We start from the raw sequence: 24,071 nt of genomic DNA on the forward strand, positions 1-24,071 counted from the left end.
AACTCAATGCATAAAAACACGCAGACATGGTCAGGTTTAGTAGTTTTTCAGACCAAACATCAAAATGGAAAGAAATGAGATTCAAGTGACTTTGACCGTCGGTGCCAGACCAGGTGGTTTGAGCATCTCAAACTGCTGATCTCTACATCAGCCTCTGGAGTTTACAGAGAATGACATGGAAAAAAAACACATCCAGTGAGTGCCAGTACAGTGGGCAAAAATGCTTTTCAAGACAGAGGTCAGAAAAGAATGGCCAGACTGGTTCAAGCTGATAGGAAGGTGACAGTAATTTAAATAACTGTGTTACAACAGAACAGCATCTCTGAACACAAAGTCAAAGTGTACTTATCTCCTACAGATGTATTAATTATACAACCTTGTGATTTGTTTGCTCAGTCACAAAGCAAAGAACTCAATTTTTAAAAGAATTAGACCAACCCCAGTGCGAACAGCAACAAAAAAAAAATGCAAATCATGCTAACAGAGAAACACACAAAATGCTGGAGGAACTCAGCAGGCCAGGCAGCATCTATAGAAAAAAAAAGTTGATGTTTTGGGCCAAAATCTCAACAGTGCTTTTTCCCTATAGATGCTGCCTGACCTGTTGGGTTCCTCCAGCATTTTGTGTTGCTCAGATTTCCAGCATCTTCAGATTTTCTCTTGCTCATGCAAACAGAAATGAGCCACAAAATTCCAAACCAAAATGAGTCCTTAGATTTGAATCCCCGAAGTAGGCCCAAAGCCTCAGTATTCAGTTCATATTAGCGGGGCAAGTCACTGCAAAGTTCACAGACATGAAGCAGTCTCACAGCCTTAGTGGTGCAGAAGGAGCCCCCAGACCATGGGCAGGCACTTAGATCTGTGGATCTATTCTGCCTTGTCAACAGTTCAGGCTGCTGGTGGTGTAATGGTGCAGGGAATGTTTTCTTTGCACACATCAGGCTCCTTACTACCACTGTGCACTGTTTAAACACCACAGCCTACTTTAGTATTATTACTGACCATGTGCATCCCTTTATGTGCAGTCTACAGTCTTCTACTAGCTACTTCCAGCAGGATAACGTGCAATGTCACAAAGCACAGATCTCAAGCTGCAGCTGTGTGATGCTGTCAACATGGACCAGAATCTCCACGGAATGATTCCAGCACCTTGCTGAATCCATGCTGTTCTGGAGGGCAAAAGGGCACCCTATCCAGTACTAGAAAGATGTACCCAAAAACCACTGAGTGCATTTCTTATTGTAATTTTATAGTATTTTTTATTGCACTGACCACAAAATAAAAAATTTACAGCATGCAGTAATATTAAACCCGATTCTGATTTACGCGAGGTTGTTATAAAATTACCTTCTTTTTCCCTTGCAGCTGGTACTTTGGTCCCAGCTTTTTGATTCACTCTTTGTTGCTGGGTCCTGGATCCCAAGGGCATTGTACAATAGGTCTTATTAATTGCCATATTGGCTTTGACAGTGCCACCCTGTGAACAGAGTAAAGAACAAAGCTAGTGGCATTCAGCACCTCAATCCAACTCTTCTGTACGGAATATGGCTAATGTACTGCATCTTTACTGTAGACGGCCCACATTCTGTACTATTCCTATATCCCTTCATTCTCTTATGACAAAACCTTTGGTTTAAATGAATGTAATGACCAAGACAGTTTCAAAAATTCACAGAGTATTCACGAGTAAATTTCACACTTCACTCCTGAACAATGCCCTTGTGGTATAGGATAGTCAATCTATGAAATTCCTTGCCACAATTGGCTGTGGAGGCCAAGTTATGAGGATATTTAAAGTGGAAGGTGATATGTTCTTGATTTGTTAGGGCATTAAATGTTACAGGGAGAATGCAGGAGAGTAAGTCAGCTACGATAGAATGGCAGAGCACATTCAAAGGTCTGAATACCTAATTCTCCTTGTCTTGTACACAGACATTGACTCCTGGCTCTCAACTCTTTGCCATGAAGAACACCCTTCTTTATCCATCCTGCCACTTAGTCCAGTTAGTGCTTCAAGACAATCTCTGGAACAGGTGTGACACATCTTCACGCTTCCTTAATTGCAGATGTTAGTTTTGGAAAAGCAAACCAAAAGAGTGCATAATATTCCAGGTGCAGTCTCAGCAAGGCCCTACACACTTCTTTACCCATATTTATATCCTCCAGCATCAAGGCTAATATGCCATCACCTCTTCCATTGTCAAACCTGTCAGCTTTCAGGTACGCATGACTGTAAACAGGCAAAGGGATTAACAAATGTCCTTTCAAATTATATATCATTTGCCATGCTCTTTGCTCACTTAACAAAACTCTGCTCGCTATATTCTTTACAATTTTCTTTGTATCCTCCTTCCTGTTCAGTTCTGTACAGTTTGAAAGATCAAATATGACAGATCCTCAGCCAAATCATAAATAGAGTCTGAACTGCTCATGGCACCAAGCGCCAATCCTGGTCACATATAGCATGATAACCCCAATGGTCTCCCATTAACTGTTAGTTTGTTAACCAATGCTCAAACCACACCAGTCCTTAATTCCATGTACACAAACCTCATTGACCAACCCTGGGACCTCAAGTCTTCTAAACACACCAGACCAACTGGATTCATCTGATCTATTCTACTAGTCACATCCTTAAGGTTTTATTAATCAAACAATACTTCCCTTGCACACAGATAGTCAATGCTGCTTGGCCTTATTGCTCATTGCAAGTTTTTTTTGAAAAAAAAACTCCATCCTTAATTGTAGTGCAACACGAGTGAATCTGCAGATGCTGGAAATAAAAAAAAACACAAAATGCTGGAAGAACTCCGCAGGCCAGACAGCATCTATGGGAGGAGGTAGTGACAACGTTTTGGGCCGAAATCCTTCATCAGGAGTGCAGTAACATGGGATGGTCGAGGAGGGAATAAGAAGTGGGGGGAGGGATAAAGTAGAGAGCTGGGAAGTGATAGGCTGGAGGGAAATGGGCTAGGGGGAAGGTGGAGAATTATGGGAAATAAAACAAAGAAAGGTAGGGCTGGGGGTGAAGGGGTATCAACGGAGGTCTGCGAGTTGAATTAATTCAACTTAATTGTAGTTTCTAGTATTTTCCTCAAACTACTGCCATTATGTAGGATGGAGCTTAGGATGATGGTGCCTAACGGCAACTCCTTTGCTTGCATCATTGGAAACAGCTCTATTTCTATCTTTACTATCTTTTTCTTTTCAGGGTTCTTTTGAAGTCCCTGAACTGGAGTTACATACCGACTTCATTTCTTTACAGAAATGGGATCCGCTCTCAGGGCCTCATAACTGGCTGCCTTTTTGATATGCCAAAAACTCTGCCTGGAAGACCAGTGCGCCTTCAAGTTGCTGGATTTTCGTGGCTCTGGAGGTGGGCGGATTAGAGATCAATGTTGCCACTTGATGTGACGCAACGATAAATCGACAAGTTTTGTTATGTTTCCTCTTTTGTTGTGCAAAGGGAACACCTCTTTTTTCCCTTTTTAGGGAGGGAGAGCCTGTGGTATGTCAAATTACTGGGCGAACTAGTAGTCTTTGGGGTACTTTATTGATTCTTTGTTGCATGCATGTGTGCTCGGTGGGGAGGGTGCAGATGCTTTTTTGCTGGTGGGGGAGGGGGTCTTCGCATTGCTGCTCCTTAAGTGTGGGAGGAGGAGCTGGGGGGAGCTTTGGGGTTCTAAGATTCAACTGTGATTCATTCTTTGGGACACTTGCGACCTTTGCAAAGAAAAAGAATTTCAGGATGTATATTGTATACATTTCTGACATTAAATGTACCTATTGAAAACATTAGATTAACAGGTCAGTAATTTCCTACTTTTCTTAAATAGTGTCATATTTCTGTCTTCCAAACTACGTAACTCATTATTCAAGATTGTTTGATGCCATTTCTAATATACAAGTGTTGAGAATGAAAGAATTTACTCTGGATTCAATGCAGCCTAAAAAACACACAATAAATATAAATACACCAGATAGCTTATATACAGAGACAGATTGTATGTCCATTAAGTGATACCTAGCACAGGAGTGTCTGTACACAAAGTGACTGACAGGAAATAATAAAGCAGTGGCGATCGTGTGAGGAGAGATGGATTAACTGGTGGAAGTGTTAAACAGCTTGATGGCTTGGGGAAAGTAACTGCTTTCAAGTCTAGTTGTCTTGGTGTGGTTGCTAAGCAGCCTCCTCCCTGACTGAACAAAATCCATGACTCCATCACTCCAGAGCCTACAAACTTTAAGAATGACAATCAATGCACTAATTTAGTTCCTCCCATCAGTTTTTCAGGTAGGATTTTGTGTCTGAATTCTGTTTGAAAAAGAAACATCCTAATATTCCCCACTTTATTTTTCCTTTACTAAAACCTTATTAATCAAACCACAATTTATATTAGATTATCTAAACTAAGCATCCATTTCTGTAGGCACCACAGGCAAATTAGTTTTTTAAAAAAAAGAACTTACCTTGGAAGCTGCAGATCTGTGTGTCCCAGCTGGCTGAGTCATATGTAATCCCTGATTTTTAGACATTGACCTAGTTACTCTTAGCTCAGAAGATGACACTGCTGTCTGAAAACAAAACAGACGACAATTACAAAGTAAATAGCAACTCCACTTCATTTAATCATTGTATGTACACAATGCTAATGAAAGGTAATTTATTCCTTCCACTAAATTACCTTCAACAAAATACTTAAAACACATGCTCATTAATAGCCTATTTTTCAACAAATTTACATGCAAATCTAGTCTTGTTATATTGGAAGGCGGTTTTAGAATTGCTAATGTAGAAGGGGCTGCAAAGATGCTGTAAAATTAACAGCTGTTTCAGACTGAAACTAGTGCAGAGGCCCCAATAAATGAATTAAATATACATTCAGGAACCATCAAATTAAATGCTAGAGACTCAGTGAATCCCGTAATTACCAAAGAAGAGAGTTGGCAATTTTCACCCCTGGTGCTGCCAGCATCATAGATTCCTGGAGTAAAAGCTGTCAAACACTGGAAGTCTTTGACCTCTTTATCTGCCTTACTCCACCTTTCAGAGTGACTGAGGAATAGAGGTCAAAGAGGAAGAAGAGCAAGTTCTATTATTCACTGGACTGTTCAGTTCCCTCTGCATCCTTTAATAATAAACAAATCATTAACATTTAACCGATTTTGACATCAAACTACATCAATCTGAACCAAAATTTGATGGAATGCAGCATTGCTGCACAATTTCTGACATTACGATACTTGAAGCATGAGCAGGTCAATGGGACTAAGCAGATAAATGTTTCAGCAGACTAGATAGGCTAAAGGGCCCCATATAAGTCCTGCAGAATTCTATGACTACCACTTTATTCCTTTGCAGTACTTGCTTAGAATATGGTATCTGGATTGGCATGCAGTACTACTGTAAAATCCATTCTTATGTTCCTCTCAGCTAACATGCCATTAGCATTGATGTTTTGAATGTACTCAGATTTTAATGTTGCACAAAGACTAGCATCCACTACTCAATCTCGTTTCCAGCTTTTTAGGAACAGTTTTTTCCCCTCTGAATGGACCAAGAACCCATGAGCACTTCCTCACTATTTTGCTTGCTTTTCACACTAATTTTTAAAAATATATTTCTGTTGTAACTTTTAGATATGTTTTGTGTTGCATTGTACTATGTAAAACACTAAATTTCACAACACGTCAGTGAAAGCAAACCAGATTCTGCTTCTTCAGAGGTTCAAAGTGAGCAAAATCTTACAATGAATTCCATCTTTCAGTTTTGTACCTTTTTTCATTACATCATTCTTAATTTACAACCGATACAGAATTATCAAATTTCTAAATCAGTTAGAGTTGTGCTATGGCAATAAATCATTCATACCTTTAGAAAATGCTTGAACCCATGTCTCCTAATGGAATATACTTCTCATATTCTGTCAACTTGGTCCCATTATCTTATAGTCAGTTATACAGCACAGAAACCATTATAGTTTTACTACCTCTGTACTTGTCCAAATGTCTTCAACATTGTAACTGTATCTGTCTCTACCACTTTTAGCAGCTCATTTCACATACCCACCGCTTGTGTGGAAAATTTTACCCCTCATTCCCTTTAAATATTCCCCTACCATAAATCTATGCCCTCTAGTTTTTGGATTTGCCAACCTGCAAATATAAAAAAAATCTGAACATTCACCTGTTGTGATGGAAAATAACTGCTTCTTTGAGTCTCAACAGTAGAGGCCTGGACACACACAGTTTTAATAAGAAGGAATTTATTTACAAGGGGAAGTCAGGTCAACACAAGCAACTACAATATTCTAACAAAAAACACTTAGAGTTAACACGTGTGGGGAAGGTCAGGTCGGCTGCACAACACACCGAAAGAGGTGTGGGGACAGGGTAAAGTTACACATACAAAGAACAAGGGAAAAGCACTACGACAGCTGCCCCCCTTGACCTTGGATAGCTGCGGCTCCCTTACCAGGACAAACGATAAACTTTCCCAAACATAAATCAATGCACTTACCTCCAATGAGGTGGTCCGTAAGAGAGCAAGCCAGGCACGTGTCTCACCTTTTATAGCATGAGGCTGGGCAAGATAATCCAATTAAGGTGACCAATAATTTAGGTGTGCATTGATTAGTTGGGAGGGACCAAATGTTGATTGGCATGTGGCGTGTCCTCCAACCCGCCAGGTGGCAGTGCGTCTGTCACGTGGCCGGTATCTCTGGATACATCAGCTGATCTTATATGCCTCTACACTGCTGGAGTTCCCAACCTGACACCTCAGCCTCTTCTCCAGGAACAACAATGGCAGCCTATCCAGTCTGCAGTCTTTCCTTATAACAAACTTTATAGTTCTGGTAACGGGGCTGCGAGTCCATTCTTTCTGTTTTAATGACACCCTTCCTATAAAATGGAAGCCAAAACTACACACACCAAGAGTGGTCCCACCAACATGACTTCCCAGATTTTATACTCAATGCTCTGACTGATAAATGCAAGTGCGTCAAACACCTTCACCACCATGGCCACCTGTGTCGCTACTTTTAGGAAACTATGTAATTGTACCCTAAATCTCAGTTCCACAATACTTTCCAGGGCCCTGCGATGATTTAACTTGCCAATATCCAATACTTGGCACTCGTTTGAAATAAAATGCTGTTTCTTAACGTCTCTAGTTGATCCAGATCAGGGATTTCATACCTTTCTTATCCAATGGACCCCTACCAGTAATCAAGAGGCCCGTGGACCCCAAATTGGGAAGCCGTGATCTAGAAGCTGATAAAACCTTTACTGTCAATTTTGGTGCCATCTACAAACTCACCCAATTCTTAGATGCGTAATAAACAGTGGACTGAGCACAGATGTTTGTGGCATACTGCTGGTCACAGAGGCAACCAATCTGAACAACTCTCCGCTATTACCCACCATTTCTACCACTAAGCCAACCTTTTCTTCAGGTGGCTAGCTCATCCTTGATCACTATTTGAATGGTCAGGAAATTTCTAGCCCATCTCATTACTTTGCCTTCAATCCTGTAGCTTTCATCTTTAGCCAAGAGGATCATTAGGAGTGAAATCTTTCCTTTGGAAAGTAGGAAAGACAATATCCATCAATGCTGCCAGCCATTTTTTTTCCCTTACAGGAAGCACAGGCTAATGGCGGGGCACATTGCTTAAACATATGGCCCAGATGCCAATGTACCCATTAAGACTTCCCTAGATCTTCTTGGACATGTTCAGTCTCATGTGGAAGGCAATGATACCCAAAGATCATGCAATCTAAATGCAAAGTTACAGTTTCCATTGATATATTGAATGCCCATCTCTGTAGTGTAATATTCTACTGCATGTTGCACAATTATCAATACTTTCACAATACCCAATTCTTTCTGTCACTACCTTTGCCATTTTTAGTTGCACATTCTATCACTGGCAATTTTGCCTTTTAACTGTCATGTGGCCTTTTAGCCCACCTAGTCCATTCTGACCATCGATCACCCATTTACACTAATCTCATTGCAGCTTTCACCATTCATCCACTAGTATACTACTACACTTTGTTTATATTTACAGAATTGTTCCAATACATCAGCACTGTACCTTAGCTTTGGATTTGGGTAGCTGACTGTGTTCTGTTGGCGGTGGAGGATTTAAATCCCGAAATGGGATTGTATCTGGCCTGTAAATCCCAACTTTGAAGACAGGTTTGGGGTTCTTGCGTTCTTCCTTCAGCTTTCGGAGTGACTTTTCCTCTTTGTAACGTTGCAGCATTGCCAAACGAGAACTTTGTTCCAAAGTCTTAAGTGGTTCTGAAAACACAAGAACAGTGAACACCATAAGCGTCAATAATGAAAATAAAAGTCTGTTCCAAATATTGTACTGCAGAGGTCAAGACATTTTCCGCCCTGCTACAATCACATTAAAGATGAGGATGAGAGAAGAATAAGCCATTCAAGGACCTCTGAGAAACAGAATGAGATCATGCGAATGAAAATAGTGTAATACCAGACAACAGATGACAGCTGCTGAAGATAAAGGGCTTGAATACTAAATTCAGTTGAACCCAGTCCTGCACATGCATATTGTAGTGTTTTAGTCCAGTGGTCCCCAAGTACTGGGCCATGAGGAAATGATGACTTGGCGATATGAACTGATACTAGTCAGCTACACTTTTCCTCATTCCCTGTCACGCCCACTGTTGAACTTGAACACACGCGAGGTATGCAAGAATATTGTCAATATTAATCCGGTCTGTGGTGCGCAAAAGATTGGGGACCCCTGTTTTAGTCACACCAGTAGAGGGCATGGATCCCATCAAGTCCAAGTCAATACTCTGGAGGGATATCTACTCCACCTCCAGACAGCTTGCAGGCCATATCCTTCAACTGCCAATGCCATTTCCATTTGAAATCACATCTACTTCCAACAACCTAAAGCATCAGATTCCTGGACTTGCCTCTTGCTGTATTACATCCTTTATTGGTTGACCAAAACCTCAAATCTATCTCATCTAATTCAGAAGTAAATGGGCAAAATTTATTTGCCTTACCTAATGGCCAGATATTTAACATCAACATATCAAATGGAACCTGGACAATGATACAATGCCTGCCCTACGATTTGAGTACAAGATGACTCAATTCCACTCTGGTTCTGTGGGCTCTGAATTAACTAATGAGGCCAATATGAGAATTGCAAATTCTTCCAGATAGCAGAGAGCAGGAGGAGTCGGCAGAGGTGACCATGAGGTTCAAAATGGCGCACTCTGAACATTGACACATAGGCATCTGTACTTGTTATGCATGGATGCAAGATGGTCAATAACATTCTTTGCCATATTGAGCATTGCCAAGGTCGGGCATTCCCATGAATTGGTAGGGATGCCATACCTTCCCCAAAGAAGCTTTGAGTACACACAAGTGTTTTGCTCCACTGCTGGTAATTGCTTCCCATGATTGAAGCCAGAATTAAGTACATATGTTTGGCATGAACTACTAAAAGTGGCTGACAGAGTAATTAATGCTCAGGATGTGCTGAAGCTTGATCAACCCTTTCAAAGGTTTTGTGGGGAAGGACCATAGTTTAGGATCAAGTTGTCATTAGAGGCTGGGATCTGTATTCTCACACATCCTGCAGAGCCACTATTTGAAGTGGCATGGTCACATTGTAAGAAAATATTAAAGGAAATAGAGACAACCCTGGGAATTACAGACCATAGAACATTACAGTACAGTCCCTTTTAATCTCCAAGATCAATCTCTTTTCTCCTAAACAGCCCTCCATTTTTTCTTTCATCTATGTGCCCATTCAAGTTCCTTAAAAAGCCCCCAATACATCTGCCCCTACCACCACCCCAGTAGAGCTTTCATGTACTCACCACTGACATCGTGCTATTGACCTTGCTATGCCCCCTCGTATTAGCCATTTCTACCCGGGCAAGTCTCTGGATATCCATTCTTCCTTTGCCTTTATCATCTTGTACATCTATCTAGTCACTGCTCATCTTCCTTTGCTCCATAAACTCTGGATTACTACCTGAGCCACGTGCAAATTGGCATAAGGTCAATACTAGAGAGTTAAATGCGTGGCTCAGGGATTGGTATGGGAGAAGTGGGTTTGAATTCATGGGTAACTGGCACCAGCATTGGAGAAGGGGGGAGCTGTACCAATGGGACGGGCTCCACCTGAACCGTGATGGGACTTGGACTCTAGTGAATCACATAACTAGGGCTGAGGATAGAAGAGTGAAGAAAAGTCAAGTGCAGAAGAATACAAGATTTTAAAAGCACAATGAGTGCAAGGGCACTTTATTTCAATGCCCATAGTATTTGAAACAAGATCCGTGGACTTGTGGCAGAAAGCAGTACAAACAGGCATGATTTAGTAGCCGTTACAGAGATATGGTTGCAGGGTGGAGAGGACTGGGAATGAAATATCCAAGGATATCAGGTAATAAGGAAGGAAAGGCAGGAAGGCAAGGGAGGAGGGATAGCACTCTTAATTAAAGATAACATCAGGATGATAGTGAGAGACAATAGAAGAGTCAAGAAGCAAAATGTTGTATCCAACTGGGTAGAGATTAGGAAATGTAAAGGGGAAAAAAAATCCCATCAGTGTATTTTATCGGTAACTGAATAATAATATTAGTGGCACAGGCCATAAACAGAAATATCTGAGGCATGTAAGAATGAAACAGCAGTTATCATGGGGGACTTCAACTTGCACATAGATTGCTTCGACCAACTTGATTTACCCAGTCTTGAGGAGGATTTCATAGAATGCATCTGTGATGGCTTTCTTGAACAGCATGTTGCTGAACCTATCTTAGACCTGGTCTTGTTCAACGAGATAGGCAAAATTAGCAATCTTGTGCTTACAGATCCTCTTGGAAAGAGTGACCACAGTAGGACTGAATTTCTCATATAAATGAAGTTTGATCTAATACCAGTGTATTATGCCTAAACAATGGAGACTATAATGGGATGAGGGAGGATTTGGCTAGTGTAGATTGGGAACACAGGCTACATGGTGGGACAGTTGAGAAACAATAGAAGATTCCCAAGGAGATTTTTCATGGTGCTCAGAAGTATATTCCAGTTAAAAGCAAGGACAGTAAGGATGGGGAGAGACAGCCTTGGATAACTAAGGAAATAAAAGAAGCCATCAAACTAAAAGCTCATCCATACAAAGTTGTGAAGAGTAGTGGGAAACTGGAAGGTTGGGATAAGTACCAAGTGACCAAAAAAAAGAAAGGGAAGCTAGATTGTGAAAATAAACACAGAAAAGGGAGGCTAAAGTGAATGGGTCCCTTGGAGGGCGAGGAGGGAGAAATGATACTGGGTAACGAGGAAATGGCCAAGGCTTTAAATGACTATTTTGTGTTGGTCATCAAACATGCCAAAGAGAGATGTTATGGATGCGATGGGTGGTGAGGACCTTGATACACTAGCTATCACAAAAGAGGTAGTGCTGAGCAAACTTGTAGGCCTGAAGATAGACAAGTCCCTTAGTCCTGATGGAATGCATCCCAGGGTTTTCTGCAATGAAAACTAAATTGTGGAATATACTGGACATAAGGAACCCCCTTCAAGTATCGCTGTCTCTCATCACCACTCGTTGGGACTGTCTTGTTGCAGGGAAACAAGCCCAGGTTCCTACTGATTCAGCGACATTGGTGAGTTGCAACGATTTTATATGTTCATACAAGGAAAATATGCGCTGTGTGTTTAATATCCAAACGTTACTTAAAATGTTATAATGCTATTGACTTATAACTATATTCATGCGAGGAAAATATGAGCTGTGTTTAATATTAAATTTGTTAGACATATCCTTTTAGAAACGAAATTGAGTGTATTAGCCACATATAAGTGACTGTTGACTTATCACCTATTTTCTGGTCATGATTAACACCACCAAGTCGGCTGGTCTGCAAGAATATTATCAATATTAAACTGGTCCGTGGTGCAAAAAAAGGTTGGTGACCCCTGGGTTAAGTGAGTGGGCAATGGTCTGGCAGATGGAGTGCAGTGTTGGTAAACGTGAGATCATCCACCTTGGAAGCAGAAATGAAAGAGCAGATTACCATTTAAATGGTAAAAAAAATTGCAGCATGCTGCTCAGCAGAGGGACTTGGGAGTGTGCATGAAATCCCAAAAGGTTGGTTTGCAGGTGCAACAAACTATCAAGGCAAATGGAATGTTGGCCTTCATTGCTGGAGGGGTTGAACTTAAAGGAAGGTTATGCTGCAACTGTACAGGGTACTGGTGAGACTTCACCTGGAGTACTGCGTGCAGTTCTGGTCTCATTACTTGAGGAAGAATATTCTGGTTTTGGAGGCAGTGCAGAGCAGGTTCACCAACTTGATTCCAGAAATGAGGGTGTTAGACTATGAGGATCGATTGAGTCGCCTGGGACTATAGTCATTGGAATTCAGAAGAATGAGAGGAGATCTTATAGAAACAAAATTATGAAAGGGATAGACAAGATAGAGGCAGGAAAGCTGTTTTCACTGATAGGTGAGATTAGAACTAGGGGACATAGCCTCAAGTAAGGATGTCAGGAAGGACAGGCAGGTGATGGAGCAAATTTGCAGCCATTGGGATGAGTTGCAATGCAATCAATGCAAAAAGTACCAAATACTGCACGCAGCATAAGGAATAAGGTGGATGATCTTGTAGTTACAGATTGGCAGGTATGATATTGTGGCCATCACTGAGACGTGGCTAAAAGATGCATGTCTCTGGGAGCTGAATGTCCAAGGATACACAGTATATTGGAAAGGAAGGCAGGTAGGAAGACGGGGTGACGTGGCTTTAATGGTAAGAAATGATAGAAAGAGTTGACATAGAAGGTACGGAATCTTTATGGGTTGAGCTAAGAAATCACAGGGATAAAAGGACCCTGATGGCAGTTATCCACAGGGCTCCAAATAGCTGCAGTGATGTGGACTACAAATTACAACAGGAAATAGAAAAGGCTTGCCAGAAGAGCAGTGTTATGATATTTGTGGGGGATTTTAACATGTGAGTGGATTGGGAAAATCAGGTCGGTGCTGGATCTCAAGAGAGAGAATTTGTAGAATGAGATGGCTTTTTAGAACAGCTTATTGTTGAGCCCACTATGGGATCGGCTGTGCTGGATTGGGTATTGTGTAATGAACCAGAGGTGATTAGAGAGATGGAAGTGAAGCAACCCTTAGGAGGCAGTGATCACAACATGATTAAGTTCACGGTGAAATTTGAGAAAGAGAAGCTGAAATCCGATGTGTCGGTATTTCAGTGGAGTAAAGGAAATTACAGTGGTATGAGGGGAATTGGCCAAGGTTGACTGGAAAGGGACTCTAGCGGGAAGGACGGCAGAGCAGCAGTGGCTGGAGTTTATGTGAGAAGTGAGGAAGGTGCAAGATAGATATATTCCAAAGAAGAAATTTTTGAATGGAAAAAGGATGCAACCATGGCTGACAAGAGAAGTCAAAGCCAAAGTAAAAGCAAAGTAGAGGGCATACAAGGAAGCAAAAATTAGTGGGAAGACAGAGGATTGGGAAGTTTTTAAAAGCTTACGAAAGGAAACTAAGAAGGTCATTAAGAGGGAAAAGATGAACTATGAAAGGAAGCTAGCAAATACCAAAAAGGATACTAAAAGCTTTTTCAAGTATATAAAGAGTAAAAGACAGGTGAGAGTAGATATAGGACCGATAGAAAATGATGCTGGAAAAATTGCAATGGGAGATAAGGTGATGGTGGAGGAACTGAATGAGTATTTTGCATCAATCTTCACTGAGGAAGACATCAGCAGTATACCGGTCAGGGAAGAGAAATATGCAGTCACAATTACGACTGAGAAAGTACTCAGGAAGCTGAATAGTCTAGGGGTAGATGAATCTCCTGGACCAGATGGAATGCACCCTCATGTTCTGAAGGAAGTAGCAGTGGAGATTGCGGAGGCATTAGCAATGATCTTTCAAAACTCGGTAGATTCTGGCCTGGTTCCGGAGGACTGGAAGATTGCAAATGCCACTCTGCTATTTAAGAAGGGGGCAAGGAAGCAAAAAGGAAACTATAGACCTGTTAGCTTGACATCGGTGGTTGGGAAGTTGTTGGAGTCGATTGTCAGGGGTGAGATTATGGAGTACCTGGAGGCTTATGACAAGATAGGCAGAACTCAGCATGGTTTCCTTAAAGGAAAATCTTGCCTGACAAACCTCGTGCAATTTTTTGAGGAAATCACAAGTAGGCTAGACAAGGGAGATGTAGTGGATGTTGTGTATTTGGATTTTCAGAAGGCCTTTGACAAGGTGCCACACATGAGGCTGCTAAACAAGATAAGAGCCCGTGGAATTATGGGAAAGTTACATACATGGATAGAGAGTTGGGTTGATTGACAGGAAACAGAGAGTGGGAATAAAGGGATCGCATTCTAGTTGGCTGCCGGTTACCAGCGGTGTTCCACAGGGGTCCATGTTGGGGCTGCTTCTTTTTACACTGTATATCAACGATTTGGATTATGGAATAGTTGGCTTTGTGGCTAAGTTTGCTGATGATACAAAGATAGGTGGAGGGGCCAGTAGTGCTGAGGAAACAGAGTCTGCAGAGAGACTTGGATAGATTGGGGGAATGGGCAAAGAAGTGGCAAATGAATTACAATGTTGGAAAGTGTACGGTCACGCACTTTGGTAGAAGAAATAAACGGGCAGACTATTATTTAAATGGGTAGAGAATTCAAAGTTCTGAGATGCAATGGGACTTGGGAGTCCTCGTGCAGGATACCCTTAAGGTTAACCTCCAGTTTGAGTCAGTGGTGAAGAAGGCAAATGCACTGTTAGCATTCATTTCTAGAGGAATAGAGTATAGGAGCAGGGATGTGATGTTGAGGCTCTATAAGGCACTGGTAAGACCTCACTTGGAATACTGTGTCCAGTTTTGGGCTCCTTATTTAAGAAAGGATGTGCTGACATTGGAGAGGGTTCAGAGAAGATTCACTAGAATGATTCTGGGAATGAGAGGGTTAACATATGAGGAACGTTTGAACGCTCTTGGACTGTACTCCTTGGAGTTTAGAAGAATGAGGGGGGACCTCAGAAACATTTTGAATGTTGAAAGGCTTGGACAGAGTGGATGTGGCAAAGTTGTTTCCCATGGTGGGGGAGTCTAGTACGAGAGGACATGACTTGAGGATTGCAGGGCGCCCATTCAGAACAGAGATGCGAAAAATTTTTTTTAGCCAGAGGGTGGTGAATCCATTGAATTTGTTGCCATGGGCAGCAGTGTGTATTGGGTGTATTTAAGGCAGAGATTGATAGGTATCTGAGTAGTCAGGGCATCAAAGGTTATGGTGAGAAGGCAGGGGAATGGGACTAAAGGGGAGATTGGATCAGCCCATGATGAAATGGCAGAGAAGACTCGATGGGTCAAATGGCCAACTTCTTCTCCTTTGTCTTATGGTCTAAGTTTCGGGGAAGTAGATTTAGGATGCAGATGAAGATGAACTTCTTTGCTCAGAGTGGTGAATCTGTGGAATTCTCTGTCCAATGAAGAAGTGGAGGCTACTTCAGGAAATATATTTAAGACATGTTTGGATAGATTTTTGCATAGTTGGGGAATTAAGGGTTATGGGAAAAAGGCAGGTAGGTGGAGACAAGTCTATGGCCAGATCAACCGTGATCTTATTGAATGGTGGAGCAGGCTCAACTGGCCAGGTGGCTGACTCCTGCACGCATTTCTTGTTCTTATGTAATGTCCTAGCTCACTCACCCATATCCCCTTGAGACATGCATTAACCTTATGGATTTTAGCAAGGTGTAGGCTCATTTAGAAAGTCATGCGTTCAGTCAAGTAAACAGTGAAAGTGATACATTTTGGAAGATTGAAGTTGAAAGCCAGAAACAAAGCTAATTGCACAATTCTTAGCAGCGTGGAGGAATGGAGGGATCGTGATGTACAAGTTGATAGACTGGTTAAGGTGGCATATGGTATGTTCACCTTTATTAATGGGGAAATGAATTGAAGAGTCATGAGTAATTTTGTAGCTCTGTAAAATTCAGGTTAGACCAGGTTCAGAGGACATTTACCACCTTACTGCCTGGATTAGAGAACACATCTTATGAGAAGCTGAGGGACAGAAGAGGAGGTGACCTGATAGAGTGGACCGAAGGGCATGCTCCTGTGCTGTATTGTTCAATGTATCTATATGTCTACGTATAAGATTATGAGAGGCATAGAGTATGCAGCACCTTTTTCCAAGGGCAGCACTGACAGGTCCCAGAAGATACCCATTTAAGGTGACTGGAGGAAAATTTAGGGGAGATGTCAGAGGTAGGTTTTCTTTTACACAAAGATTTTAAAAGACTGAGATTGGCACATGGATGCAAGAAAAACAGAGGGCTATGGACTGTGTAGGAAGAAAGGGTAATGGCTTATATTGGTGGGCTTGGCCAAAAGACCCATACTATGCCATGTTGTCAATATCCTATTCTTCTCTAAATGCTTTTTCAACAATTGCTTCTGCCTCCATCTCCTCTATTTTGGATTACTGTCCCCTTTGATGTCAGACTACATCCCCAGCTTCCCCACCTTTCTGGCCATTACATATAAACTATAAAGAATTTGTTTTATGATGCAGTGAAAGAAAATAGGAACTGCAGATTCAAAGCAGTGAAGTGACAAATACAGTGCATGCCAATTAATTGGAGAAGCCGCTACTTGGGACAACTCTGAAAGAACAAAAACTAACCAAGAAAGTAGCCAGCTTTCTGTTTTTTTGGGATACTGTGCCACTTAATTGGGACAGCTGACTGCTGCTGAATAGTTTCTAGTCAGATACATGCATTTGTGTTCAAAATGCAGTGAGTTTTGTCACTGGTAATTGGTGAGAAGTAAGCAACATGACAATTCAGAACTGCTTTACTGTGGTTTCAAGCATTCAGACTTGGAGATGCCAGACATGGCTGGGAGTGAAAACAAAACTACTTTACAACTCAAGTAAGAAGCTACAATGAATCAAGGTATTGCCAATCATCATGAAATTTACAAGGAGGATGCAACAGTTACTAACTTGTGTTAGTTACGTGCCTCTGTGTGGCTATTAGACACTACACCGTGTTTTTAGATAGCATCAGTTATATATGCTTGTGTTGTTATTCATCTGGGCTGACCAACAGAGACTTAAAGCGGTGATTTTTGACACTACTTCATACAGGAAGGCTCCATTGTCTGCTGATACTAATTTTGTTCATTTACAATCAAAAGAGCATGGTAGCACACATTTGAATTCCATCATCGCTAACTATTATTGGTAATGTTGAAATAGATTCTGTAATTTGTTTAAAATACACAATTTTTAAAAACTCAGTTGAACAGTAGTCTGTCCTTTCTAAACTTTTCTATGAAGCTTCAGCTAATTGGGCAGCTGCTTAATTGGGTCAAAGTGCACTGGTTCCCATGTGTCCATTATACAGGTAGTCCTCAAGTTACGAATGTCCGACTTACGGATAACTCGTACTTACGAACCGAGGGAGGAGAATGCTGTCCGCCATTTTAAGTCAGATCGCGGCACTGTCCACCATTTTAAGTTGTTGCCATTGACACTGTGTTGAGTGTTTAACTTTGTATTTGGCTTAAAAATTTCTTAGTTAAGATTCACCCTGCCCCTGCCCTCCCCCCATTCCAGTCAGCTGGTGACGCAGTGAGCTCAGTGCCGGGTTGATGTCTATCCAGTGATTCCCGTACCATCTGTGCCAGGTTGATGTCGAGCTCACAATTCGACTTCGTAAAAAAAAAACATACTCCCATCCCCAGTTTAAATTCCCACGCAGAAAATTGTGGAAGATTAAATACCCAAACCCAGCACAGCCCCCACTTGTCCCATTTAACCTGTCTCAGTGCGGTGGTCCTTAGGACCCAGTGGACCTCGGGACCTGCCGCCCACAGTGTTTCTGTTCCATTGACGAGAAACAATCGCGATTGAAAATAAAGTGGAAATAATAAAATGTCTGGAAAGAGGTGAAACACCATCGGTTATTGGAAAAGCATTAGGCTACAGTCAGTCAATGATCGGAACAATTTTAAAGGTGAGAATTATGGAGCATGTGAAAGGCCTGCCCTGATGAAAGCTACAATTATTACTAAGCAACACAGTGGTTTAATTATTGGAATACATATGTTTCTTAAGTGTTTTATATGCATAGAAAGGTAAAATATATACTATATACTAAGACACGTTTGACTAACTGACGCTAAATAATACTGGATGTACTTGTTCCGACTTATGTACAAATCCGACTTAAAGACGGACTCAGGAACGGAACTCATATGTAACCCAGGGACTGCCTGTAATTCATTTCTTAAAATAGGCTTGTAATCCGCCAGCAGCCACCCTTGTTACCGAGTGCACCCCCTTCCACTACTCCCTTTATCTTTATAGTTCCTTAGAAACTTCTGCTGCCCGCCCCCCCCCCCCCAAATTCTGGGACAGGGTGATATCCACTTTAGAAACCACTGTTCCAAGGAAAGACTTACCCTTGGATCTCTGACATTTTTCCTCCCCCTCCCCCCACCATTTTAACCTAGCCTACCTTGGGTAACAGACTTTTTCTATAAAGTCAGTCATTGACATACCACATTTTAATGAGAGCAACCCAGCCAGTAGGCTCAGCTGGTGGTGCAGTAACATCAGCACCACCAGACTCCGGAACGGAGGTTCCCGGGTTCGAATCCATTCCCGAGTACGCTTTCCATCTGTGCTGGGTTGAGTGTTAAGCTTGCAACTCGCCCTCGTAAAATAAAGGAGAATACTGCGAAATGTCTGTGTGAGGAGTTGCTCGCCACAGTCTTTTGTTCTGCGCCTTGTAAGGCATGAAAATGCCTGATGCTGGCCTCTCAGGCCTGAGTCGATGTCATCATAATCACCCAGCCAGTCCAGTCTCTCTGTAACTAAAGCTCTCCATTCCCAGTGCATCTCTTTTTACACTATTGCTACCACATCCTTCCTGAAACCTGTATAATACTCCACACACAGCCTGTTTTATACAGCTACAACATGTACTCAGTGACGTGAAGCTTACTTCATTACCCGATTCACTTGCATCACCAAAAACTCTGGCATTTATTGCACATAGCCTGACATCATTAGACATTGCAAAGTGCATATGTCCAGGTGAATTTCTCCTGCCACCACTTCACCCAATTTTCTAGTATAAACTACATCCAACGGTATCCTTAATCACTGTGCACTAAATAGGACTATTGATTTCCATATCATCCAGAATGACTTATCATACCATCCATTTTTATCCAAGTCAAACAAGTGTCCCTTCAGTATGCTGCTGGTTACAGGAGTCAATCAGCAAAGCAACCCTCCACCACCAATCTTCATGTCAATTTTAGTTCTTATTTTTCAAAGCAACTATGATCCAATGTGCCTAATGTTCTGGACCTTGCTGGTTACCTCACTAAAGGAAGGGTGTTGAGCATTTGGAGATGGTGCAGTAGAGGTTTACAGGGATGCTGCCTGGATTATCAGGAGAAGCTGGATAAACCTAGGCTGTGTTCTGTGGACTGTTGGAGGCTGAAGGGAGATCTGATAGATGTTTATAAGATTAGGAGAGGCATAGATAGAGTAGGCAGAGTTTCTGTTTCCCAGGGTTGAAATGTCTAATACCAGAGGGCATGCTTTGAAGGCGGTGGTGGGAAGGGGGTGGAAGTATTTTTTACTTAATGATGGATGTCTGAATGTACTGTCTGGTATGATGATAGAGGCAAATACACTAGAGGCTTTTAAGAGATTTGAATGTGAGGAAGATGAAGGAATATAGCTGCAAGTTGGAGGGGTAATGTGCTTGAGTGTTTCTGGTGTGCGCATTAGCTGGTTCGTCACAACATTACTGGCCAAATGGCCTGTTCCTGTGCTCTACAACACAGGTGTGTTCTTGTGTTCATACAATTGATGCAGGTAAATGGAATAGGGTCAGATAGATACAAAGGTTAGCGATGCAGCGGGCCCAAGCCGCTACTTCTACACTTTGCAGCCATAAAATTACCGAAGTCCAGATGGACAACATCTACCTTCATCTCGTTTCAGTGTCTTGTTTCACTGAGGATGACCAGTCGATCAAACTGGAGAGTTAAGACATGAATTCAGGAGGAGATGCTTGAGAAACCGAACTCAATGCAGGGAGGTGAAAATAAAGCACAAGCTCAAACCTGGAAAGTCTCTTCCATCAGTCACCATCGCCCCACCTCCCCCGGCACGATTCCCCTGCCAATCATCTACACGTCACCAGGTTCCACCTATCACGATTCCCCTGCCAATCATCTACACGTCACCAGGTTCCACCTATCACCTGTCAGCTCTCGTTTGGTCCCGGACCCGCGACTCACAGATGAATCGAAACGGGGACAACGGCTCTGTTGCCACAGCAATCTGTTTATAGGCGCCCTGAGGTGAAATCCATTACAGGTGGCGAGGGTAACCCTCTTATAGAAGGGCCGAGAGGCAGCCCACGCACCCGGGTACTCACCGGCTGGCGGCTTGGCCTCCTCGGCCGGCGGCGGCAGCAGCAGCGGTTCGAAGCGGCGGCTCTTGCGGAAGGCGCGTTCCCGGTTCTCTTTCTGCGCAGCCGAGCGGCGCCGAGCCCTCTTCACCCGCAGCGCCTCCACGTCGAGCCCCGCCGTCTTGTAGCGCTCGGCGAAGCGGCTCGATGCGGCCTCCATGTTGCCGCAAGTCCGACTCCACACACCAACCGTCAAACAGCCCGCCTCGCGTTTGAAACGCGCCCCGCCCTCCTGTCCGTCACAACCCTTCTATTTTATTGGTTCACGCTAACCGTCTGTCAATTCAATAACAAGCTGTGATTGGATTATTTTACTGGACTACAACCACTCACAAAGCAGTTAAACTTTGATTGGCTAGCAGTTTGGCCATACTGCAATATGCCTTCCGATTGGTCAACTGGAATGTGATTGAGAGAATCTCCGAGTGTAAGGTTAAAAAAAACACGGCCAACGACTGTTCTGATTGGCTGATACGACGTAACCTTGTAAATACTTACGAGTTTGGGCAACACCCAAATACTGTTTAATGAGTTCAAGGCGGGAGATTTGAAAGTTTGGTAGAACTTCATAGATTGAATTGACTTTATTTGATAGTAACTTTCTTGATCTCAAAGGAAATCACAGTGCCACAGTAGCATTACTAATGCACAGATAGACAAATATTATAAGAGAAGTAAGAAAGAATTAAAAAAAAACGATCAGCAGTCTAACAGGAGACACTTCCCCGGCTATAGGTTGATACATTGTAGAGCCTAATGAATGACTTCCAAAGTACTCTTTGGAGCAGTGCTGTTGTCTTAGTCTATAACTAAAAGCACTTCTCTATTCAGCCAAGGTGGCAAGCAAAGGGTGAGAAACATTGTCCAGAATTGCCAGGATTTCTGTAGGGTCCTTTGTTCTACTGCAGTATCCAGTGTGTCCAGTTTGACTCCTGTAATGGAGCCAGCCTTTCTAATCAGATTTGAAAGATTAGTGGGGGGGGGGGGGAAGGGGAAATGCAAAATGATAGGAGAAGACCAGAGGGGGTGGGATGAAGCTGAGAGCCGGAAAGGTGATTGGCGAAAGTGATACAGAGCTGGAGAAGGGAAAGGATCATGGGATGGGAGGCCTCGGGAGAAAGAAAGGGAGGGGAAGCACCAGAGGGAGATGGAGAACAGGCAGTGTGATGGGCAGAGAGAGAGAAAAAAAACATAACTAAATATGTCAGGGATGGGGTAAGAAAGGGGGGCATTAACGGAAGTTAGAGAAGTCAATGTTCATGCCATCAGGTTGGAGGCTACCCAGCCAATATATAAGGTGTTGTTCCTCCAACCTGAGTGTGGATTCATCTTGACAGTAGAGGAGGCCATGGATTGACATATCAGAATGGGAATGGGACGTGGAATTAATATGTGTGGCCACTGGGAGATCCTGCTTTCTCTGGTGCTCCGAGCGTAGGTGTTCAGCGAAACAGTCTCCCAGTCTGCGTCGGGTCTCACCAATATATAAAAGGCCACACCGGGAGCACTGGACGCAGTATACCACACCAGCCGACTCACAGGTGAAGTGTCGCCTCACCTGGAAGGACTGTCTGGGGCCCTGAAGGGTGGTGAGGGAGGAAGTTTAAGGGCAGGTGTAGCACTTGTTCCGCTTACAAGGATAAGTGCCAGGAGGGAGATTGGTGGGAAGGGATGGGGGGGGGGGGGGAAACGAGTGGACAAGGGAGTCGCGTAGGGAGCGATCCCTGCAGAAAGCAGAAGTGGGGGAGGGAAAGGTGTGCTTGGTAGCATTTTTGCAAGGGACAGGGTGGGAAGAGGAATAGTCCAGGTAGCTGTGAGAGTCTGTAGGCTTATAGTAGATATCAGTAGATGAGCCGTCTCCAGAGATGGAGACAGAAAGATCAAGAAAGGGGAGGGAGGTGTCGGAAATGGACCAGGTAAATTTGAGGGCAGAGCGAAATCACAGCTACCTGGACTATTCTCTTCCCACCCTGTCCCTTGCAAAAATGCTATCCCCTTCTCACAATTCCTCCGTTTCTGCCGCATCTGCTCTCAGGGTGAGGCTTTTCATTCCAGGACAAAGGAGATGTCTTCCCTTTTTAAACAAAGGGGTTTCCCTTCTTCCAGCATCAACTCTGCTCTCAAACGCATCTCTCCCATTTCCCACACATCTGCCCTCACCCCATCCGCCTACCACCCCACTCAGGATAGGGTTCCCCTTGTCCTCACCTACCACCCCACCAGCCTCCAGGTCCAACGTAAAATGCTCCGTAACTTCCGCCACCTCCAACGGGATCCCACTACCAAGCTCATCTTTCCCTCCCCCCCCTTTCTGCTTTTCGCAGGGATCGCTCCCTACGTGACTCCCTTGTCCACTTGTCCCCCCCATCCCTTCCCACCGATCTCCCTCCTGACACTTACCCTTGTAAACAGAACAAGTGCTACACCTGCCCTTGCACTTCCTCCCTCACCACCATTCAGGGTCCCAGACAGTCCTACCAGGTGAGGCGACACTTCACCTGTGAGTCGGCTGGTGTGGTATACTGCGTCCGGTGCTCCCGGTGTGGCCTTTTATATATTGGTGAGATCCGATGCAGACTGGGAGACCATTTCGCTGAACACCTACGCTCGGTCTGCCAGAAAAAGCAGGATCTCCCAGTGGCCACACATTTTAATTCCACGTTCCACTCCCATTCTGATATGTCTATCCATGGCCTCCTCTACTGTCAAACTGAATCCAAACTCAGGTTGGAGGAACAACACCTTATATACCGGCTGGGTAGTCGCCAACCTGATGGCATGAACATTGACTTCTCTAACTTCCGTTAATGCCCCTCCTCCCCTTCTTACCCCATCCCTGACATATCTAGTTTTTTTTTTCTCTCCCTCTGCCCATCACTCTGCCTGTTCTCCATCTCCCTCTGGTGCTTCCCCCTCCCCCTTTCTTTCTCCCGAGGCCTCCCATCCCATGATCCTTTTCCTTCTCCAGCTCTGTATCACTTTCGCCAATCACCTTTCCAGCTCTTAGCTTCATCCCACCCCCTCCAGTCTTCTCCTATCAGTTCGCATTCCCCCCCCACTACTTTCAAATCTCTTACTATCTTTCCTTTCAGTTAGTCCTGATGAAGTCTCGGCCCGAAATGTTGACAGTGCTTCTCCTTATAGATGCTGCCTGGCCTGCTGCGTTCCACCAGCATTTTGTGAGTTTTGTTTGAATTTCCAGCATCTGCAGATTTCCTCGTGTTTGCTTTCGCATCAGCTTATTAAGCCTTAAACAAGAGAAAATCTGCGGATGCTGGAAATCCAAGCAACGCACATGAAATGCTGTAGGAACTCAGCAGGCTAGGCAGCATCTCTGGAAAAGACTATAGTCGACATTTCGGGCCGAGATCCTTCATCCTTCACTTGCATCTTCGGAAACAGCTCTATTTCTATTTTTGACATCTCTTATTTTTCTCTTCTAGGTTCTTTTGAACGCACTGACCTGGAGTTACACTCTGCCTTCAATTCTTTGCAGGAATGGGACCCACTCTCAGGACCTCACA

The 24,071-nt window shown here is 43.3% G+C and overlaps 1 protein-coding gene across 2 annotated transcripts in view; it reads right to left on the reverse strand.

The window, feature by feature from the left end:
• Positions 1-20,739, reverse strand: part of dlgap5 (discs, large (Drosophila) homolog-associated protein 5) — a 60,585-nt gene extending 39,846 nt beyond the window's left edge. For both annotated transcript variants that reach the window (XM_059953243.1, XM_059953242.1), the window contains exons 1-4: positions 20,515-20,739; positions 8,100-8,308; positions 4,471-4,575; positions 1,348-1,477 (exon numbers count right to left, since the gene is read on the reverse strand). In XM_059953243.1, the coding sequence (XP_059809226.1) occupies positions 1,348-1,477; positions 4,471-4,575; positions 8,100-8,308; positions 20,515-20,707 (637 nt within the window). In that variant the 5' untranslated portion in view covers positions 20,708-20,739. The remainder of the gene's footprint in view (positions 1-1,347; positions 1,478-4,470; positions 4,576-8,099; positions 8,309-20,514) is intronic.
• Between the last annotated feature and the right edge of the window lie 3,332 nt (positions 20,740-24,071).

This window comes from Hypanus sabinus, chromosome 29 (genome assembly GCF_030144855.1).
Source record: "Hypanus sabinus isolate sHypSab1 chromosome 29, sHypSab1.hap1, whole genome shotgun sequence".
Taxonomy (NCBI): domain Eukaryota; kingdom Metazoa; phylum Chordata; class Chondrichthyes; order Myliobatiformes; family Dasyatidae; genus Hypanus; species Hypanus sabinus.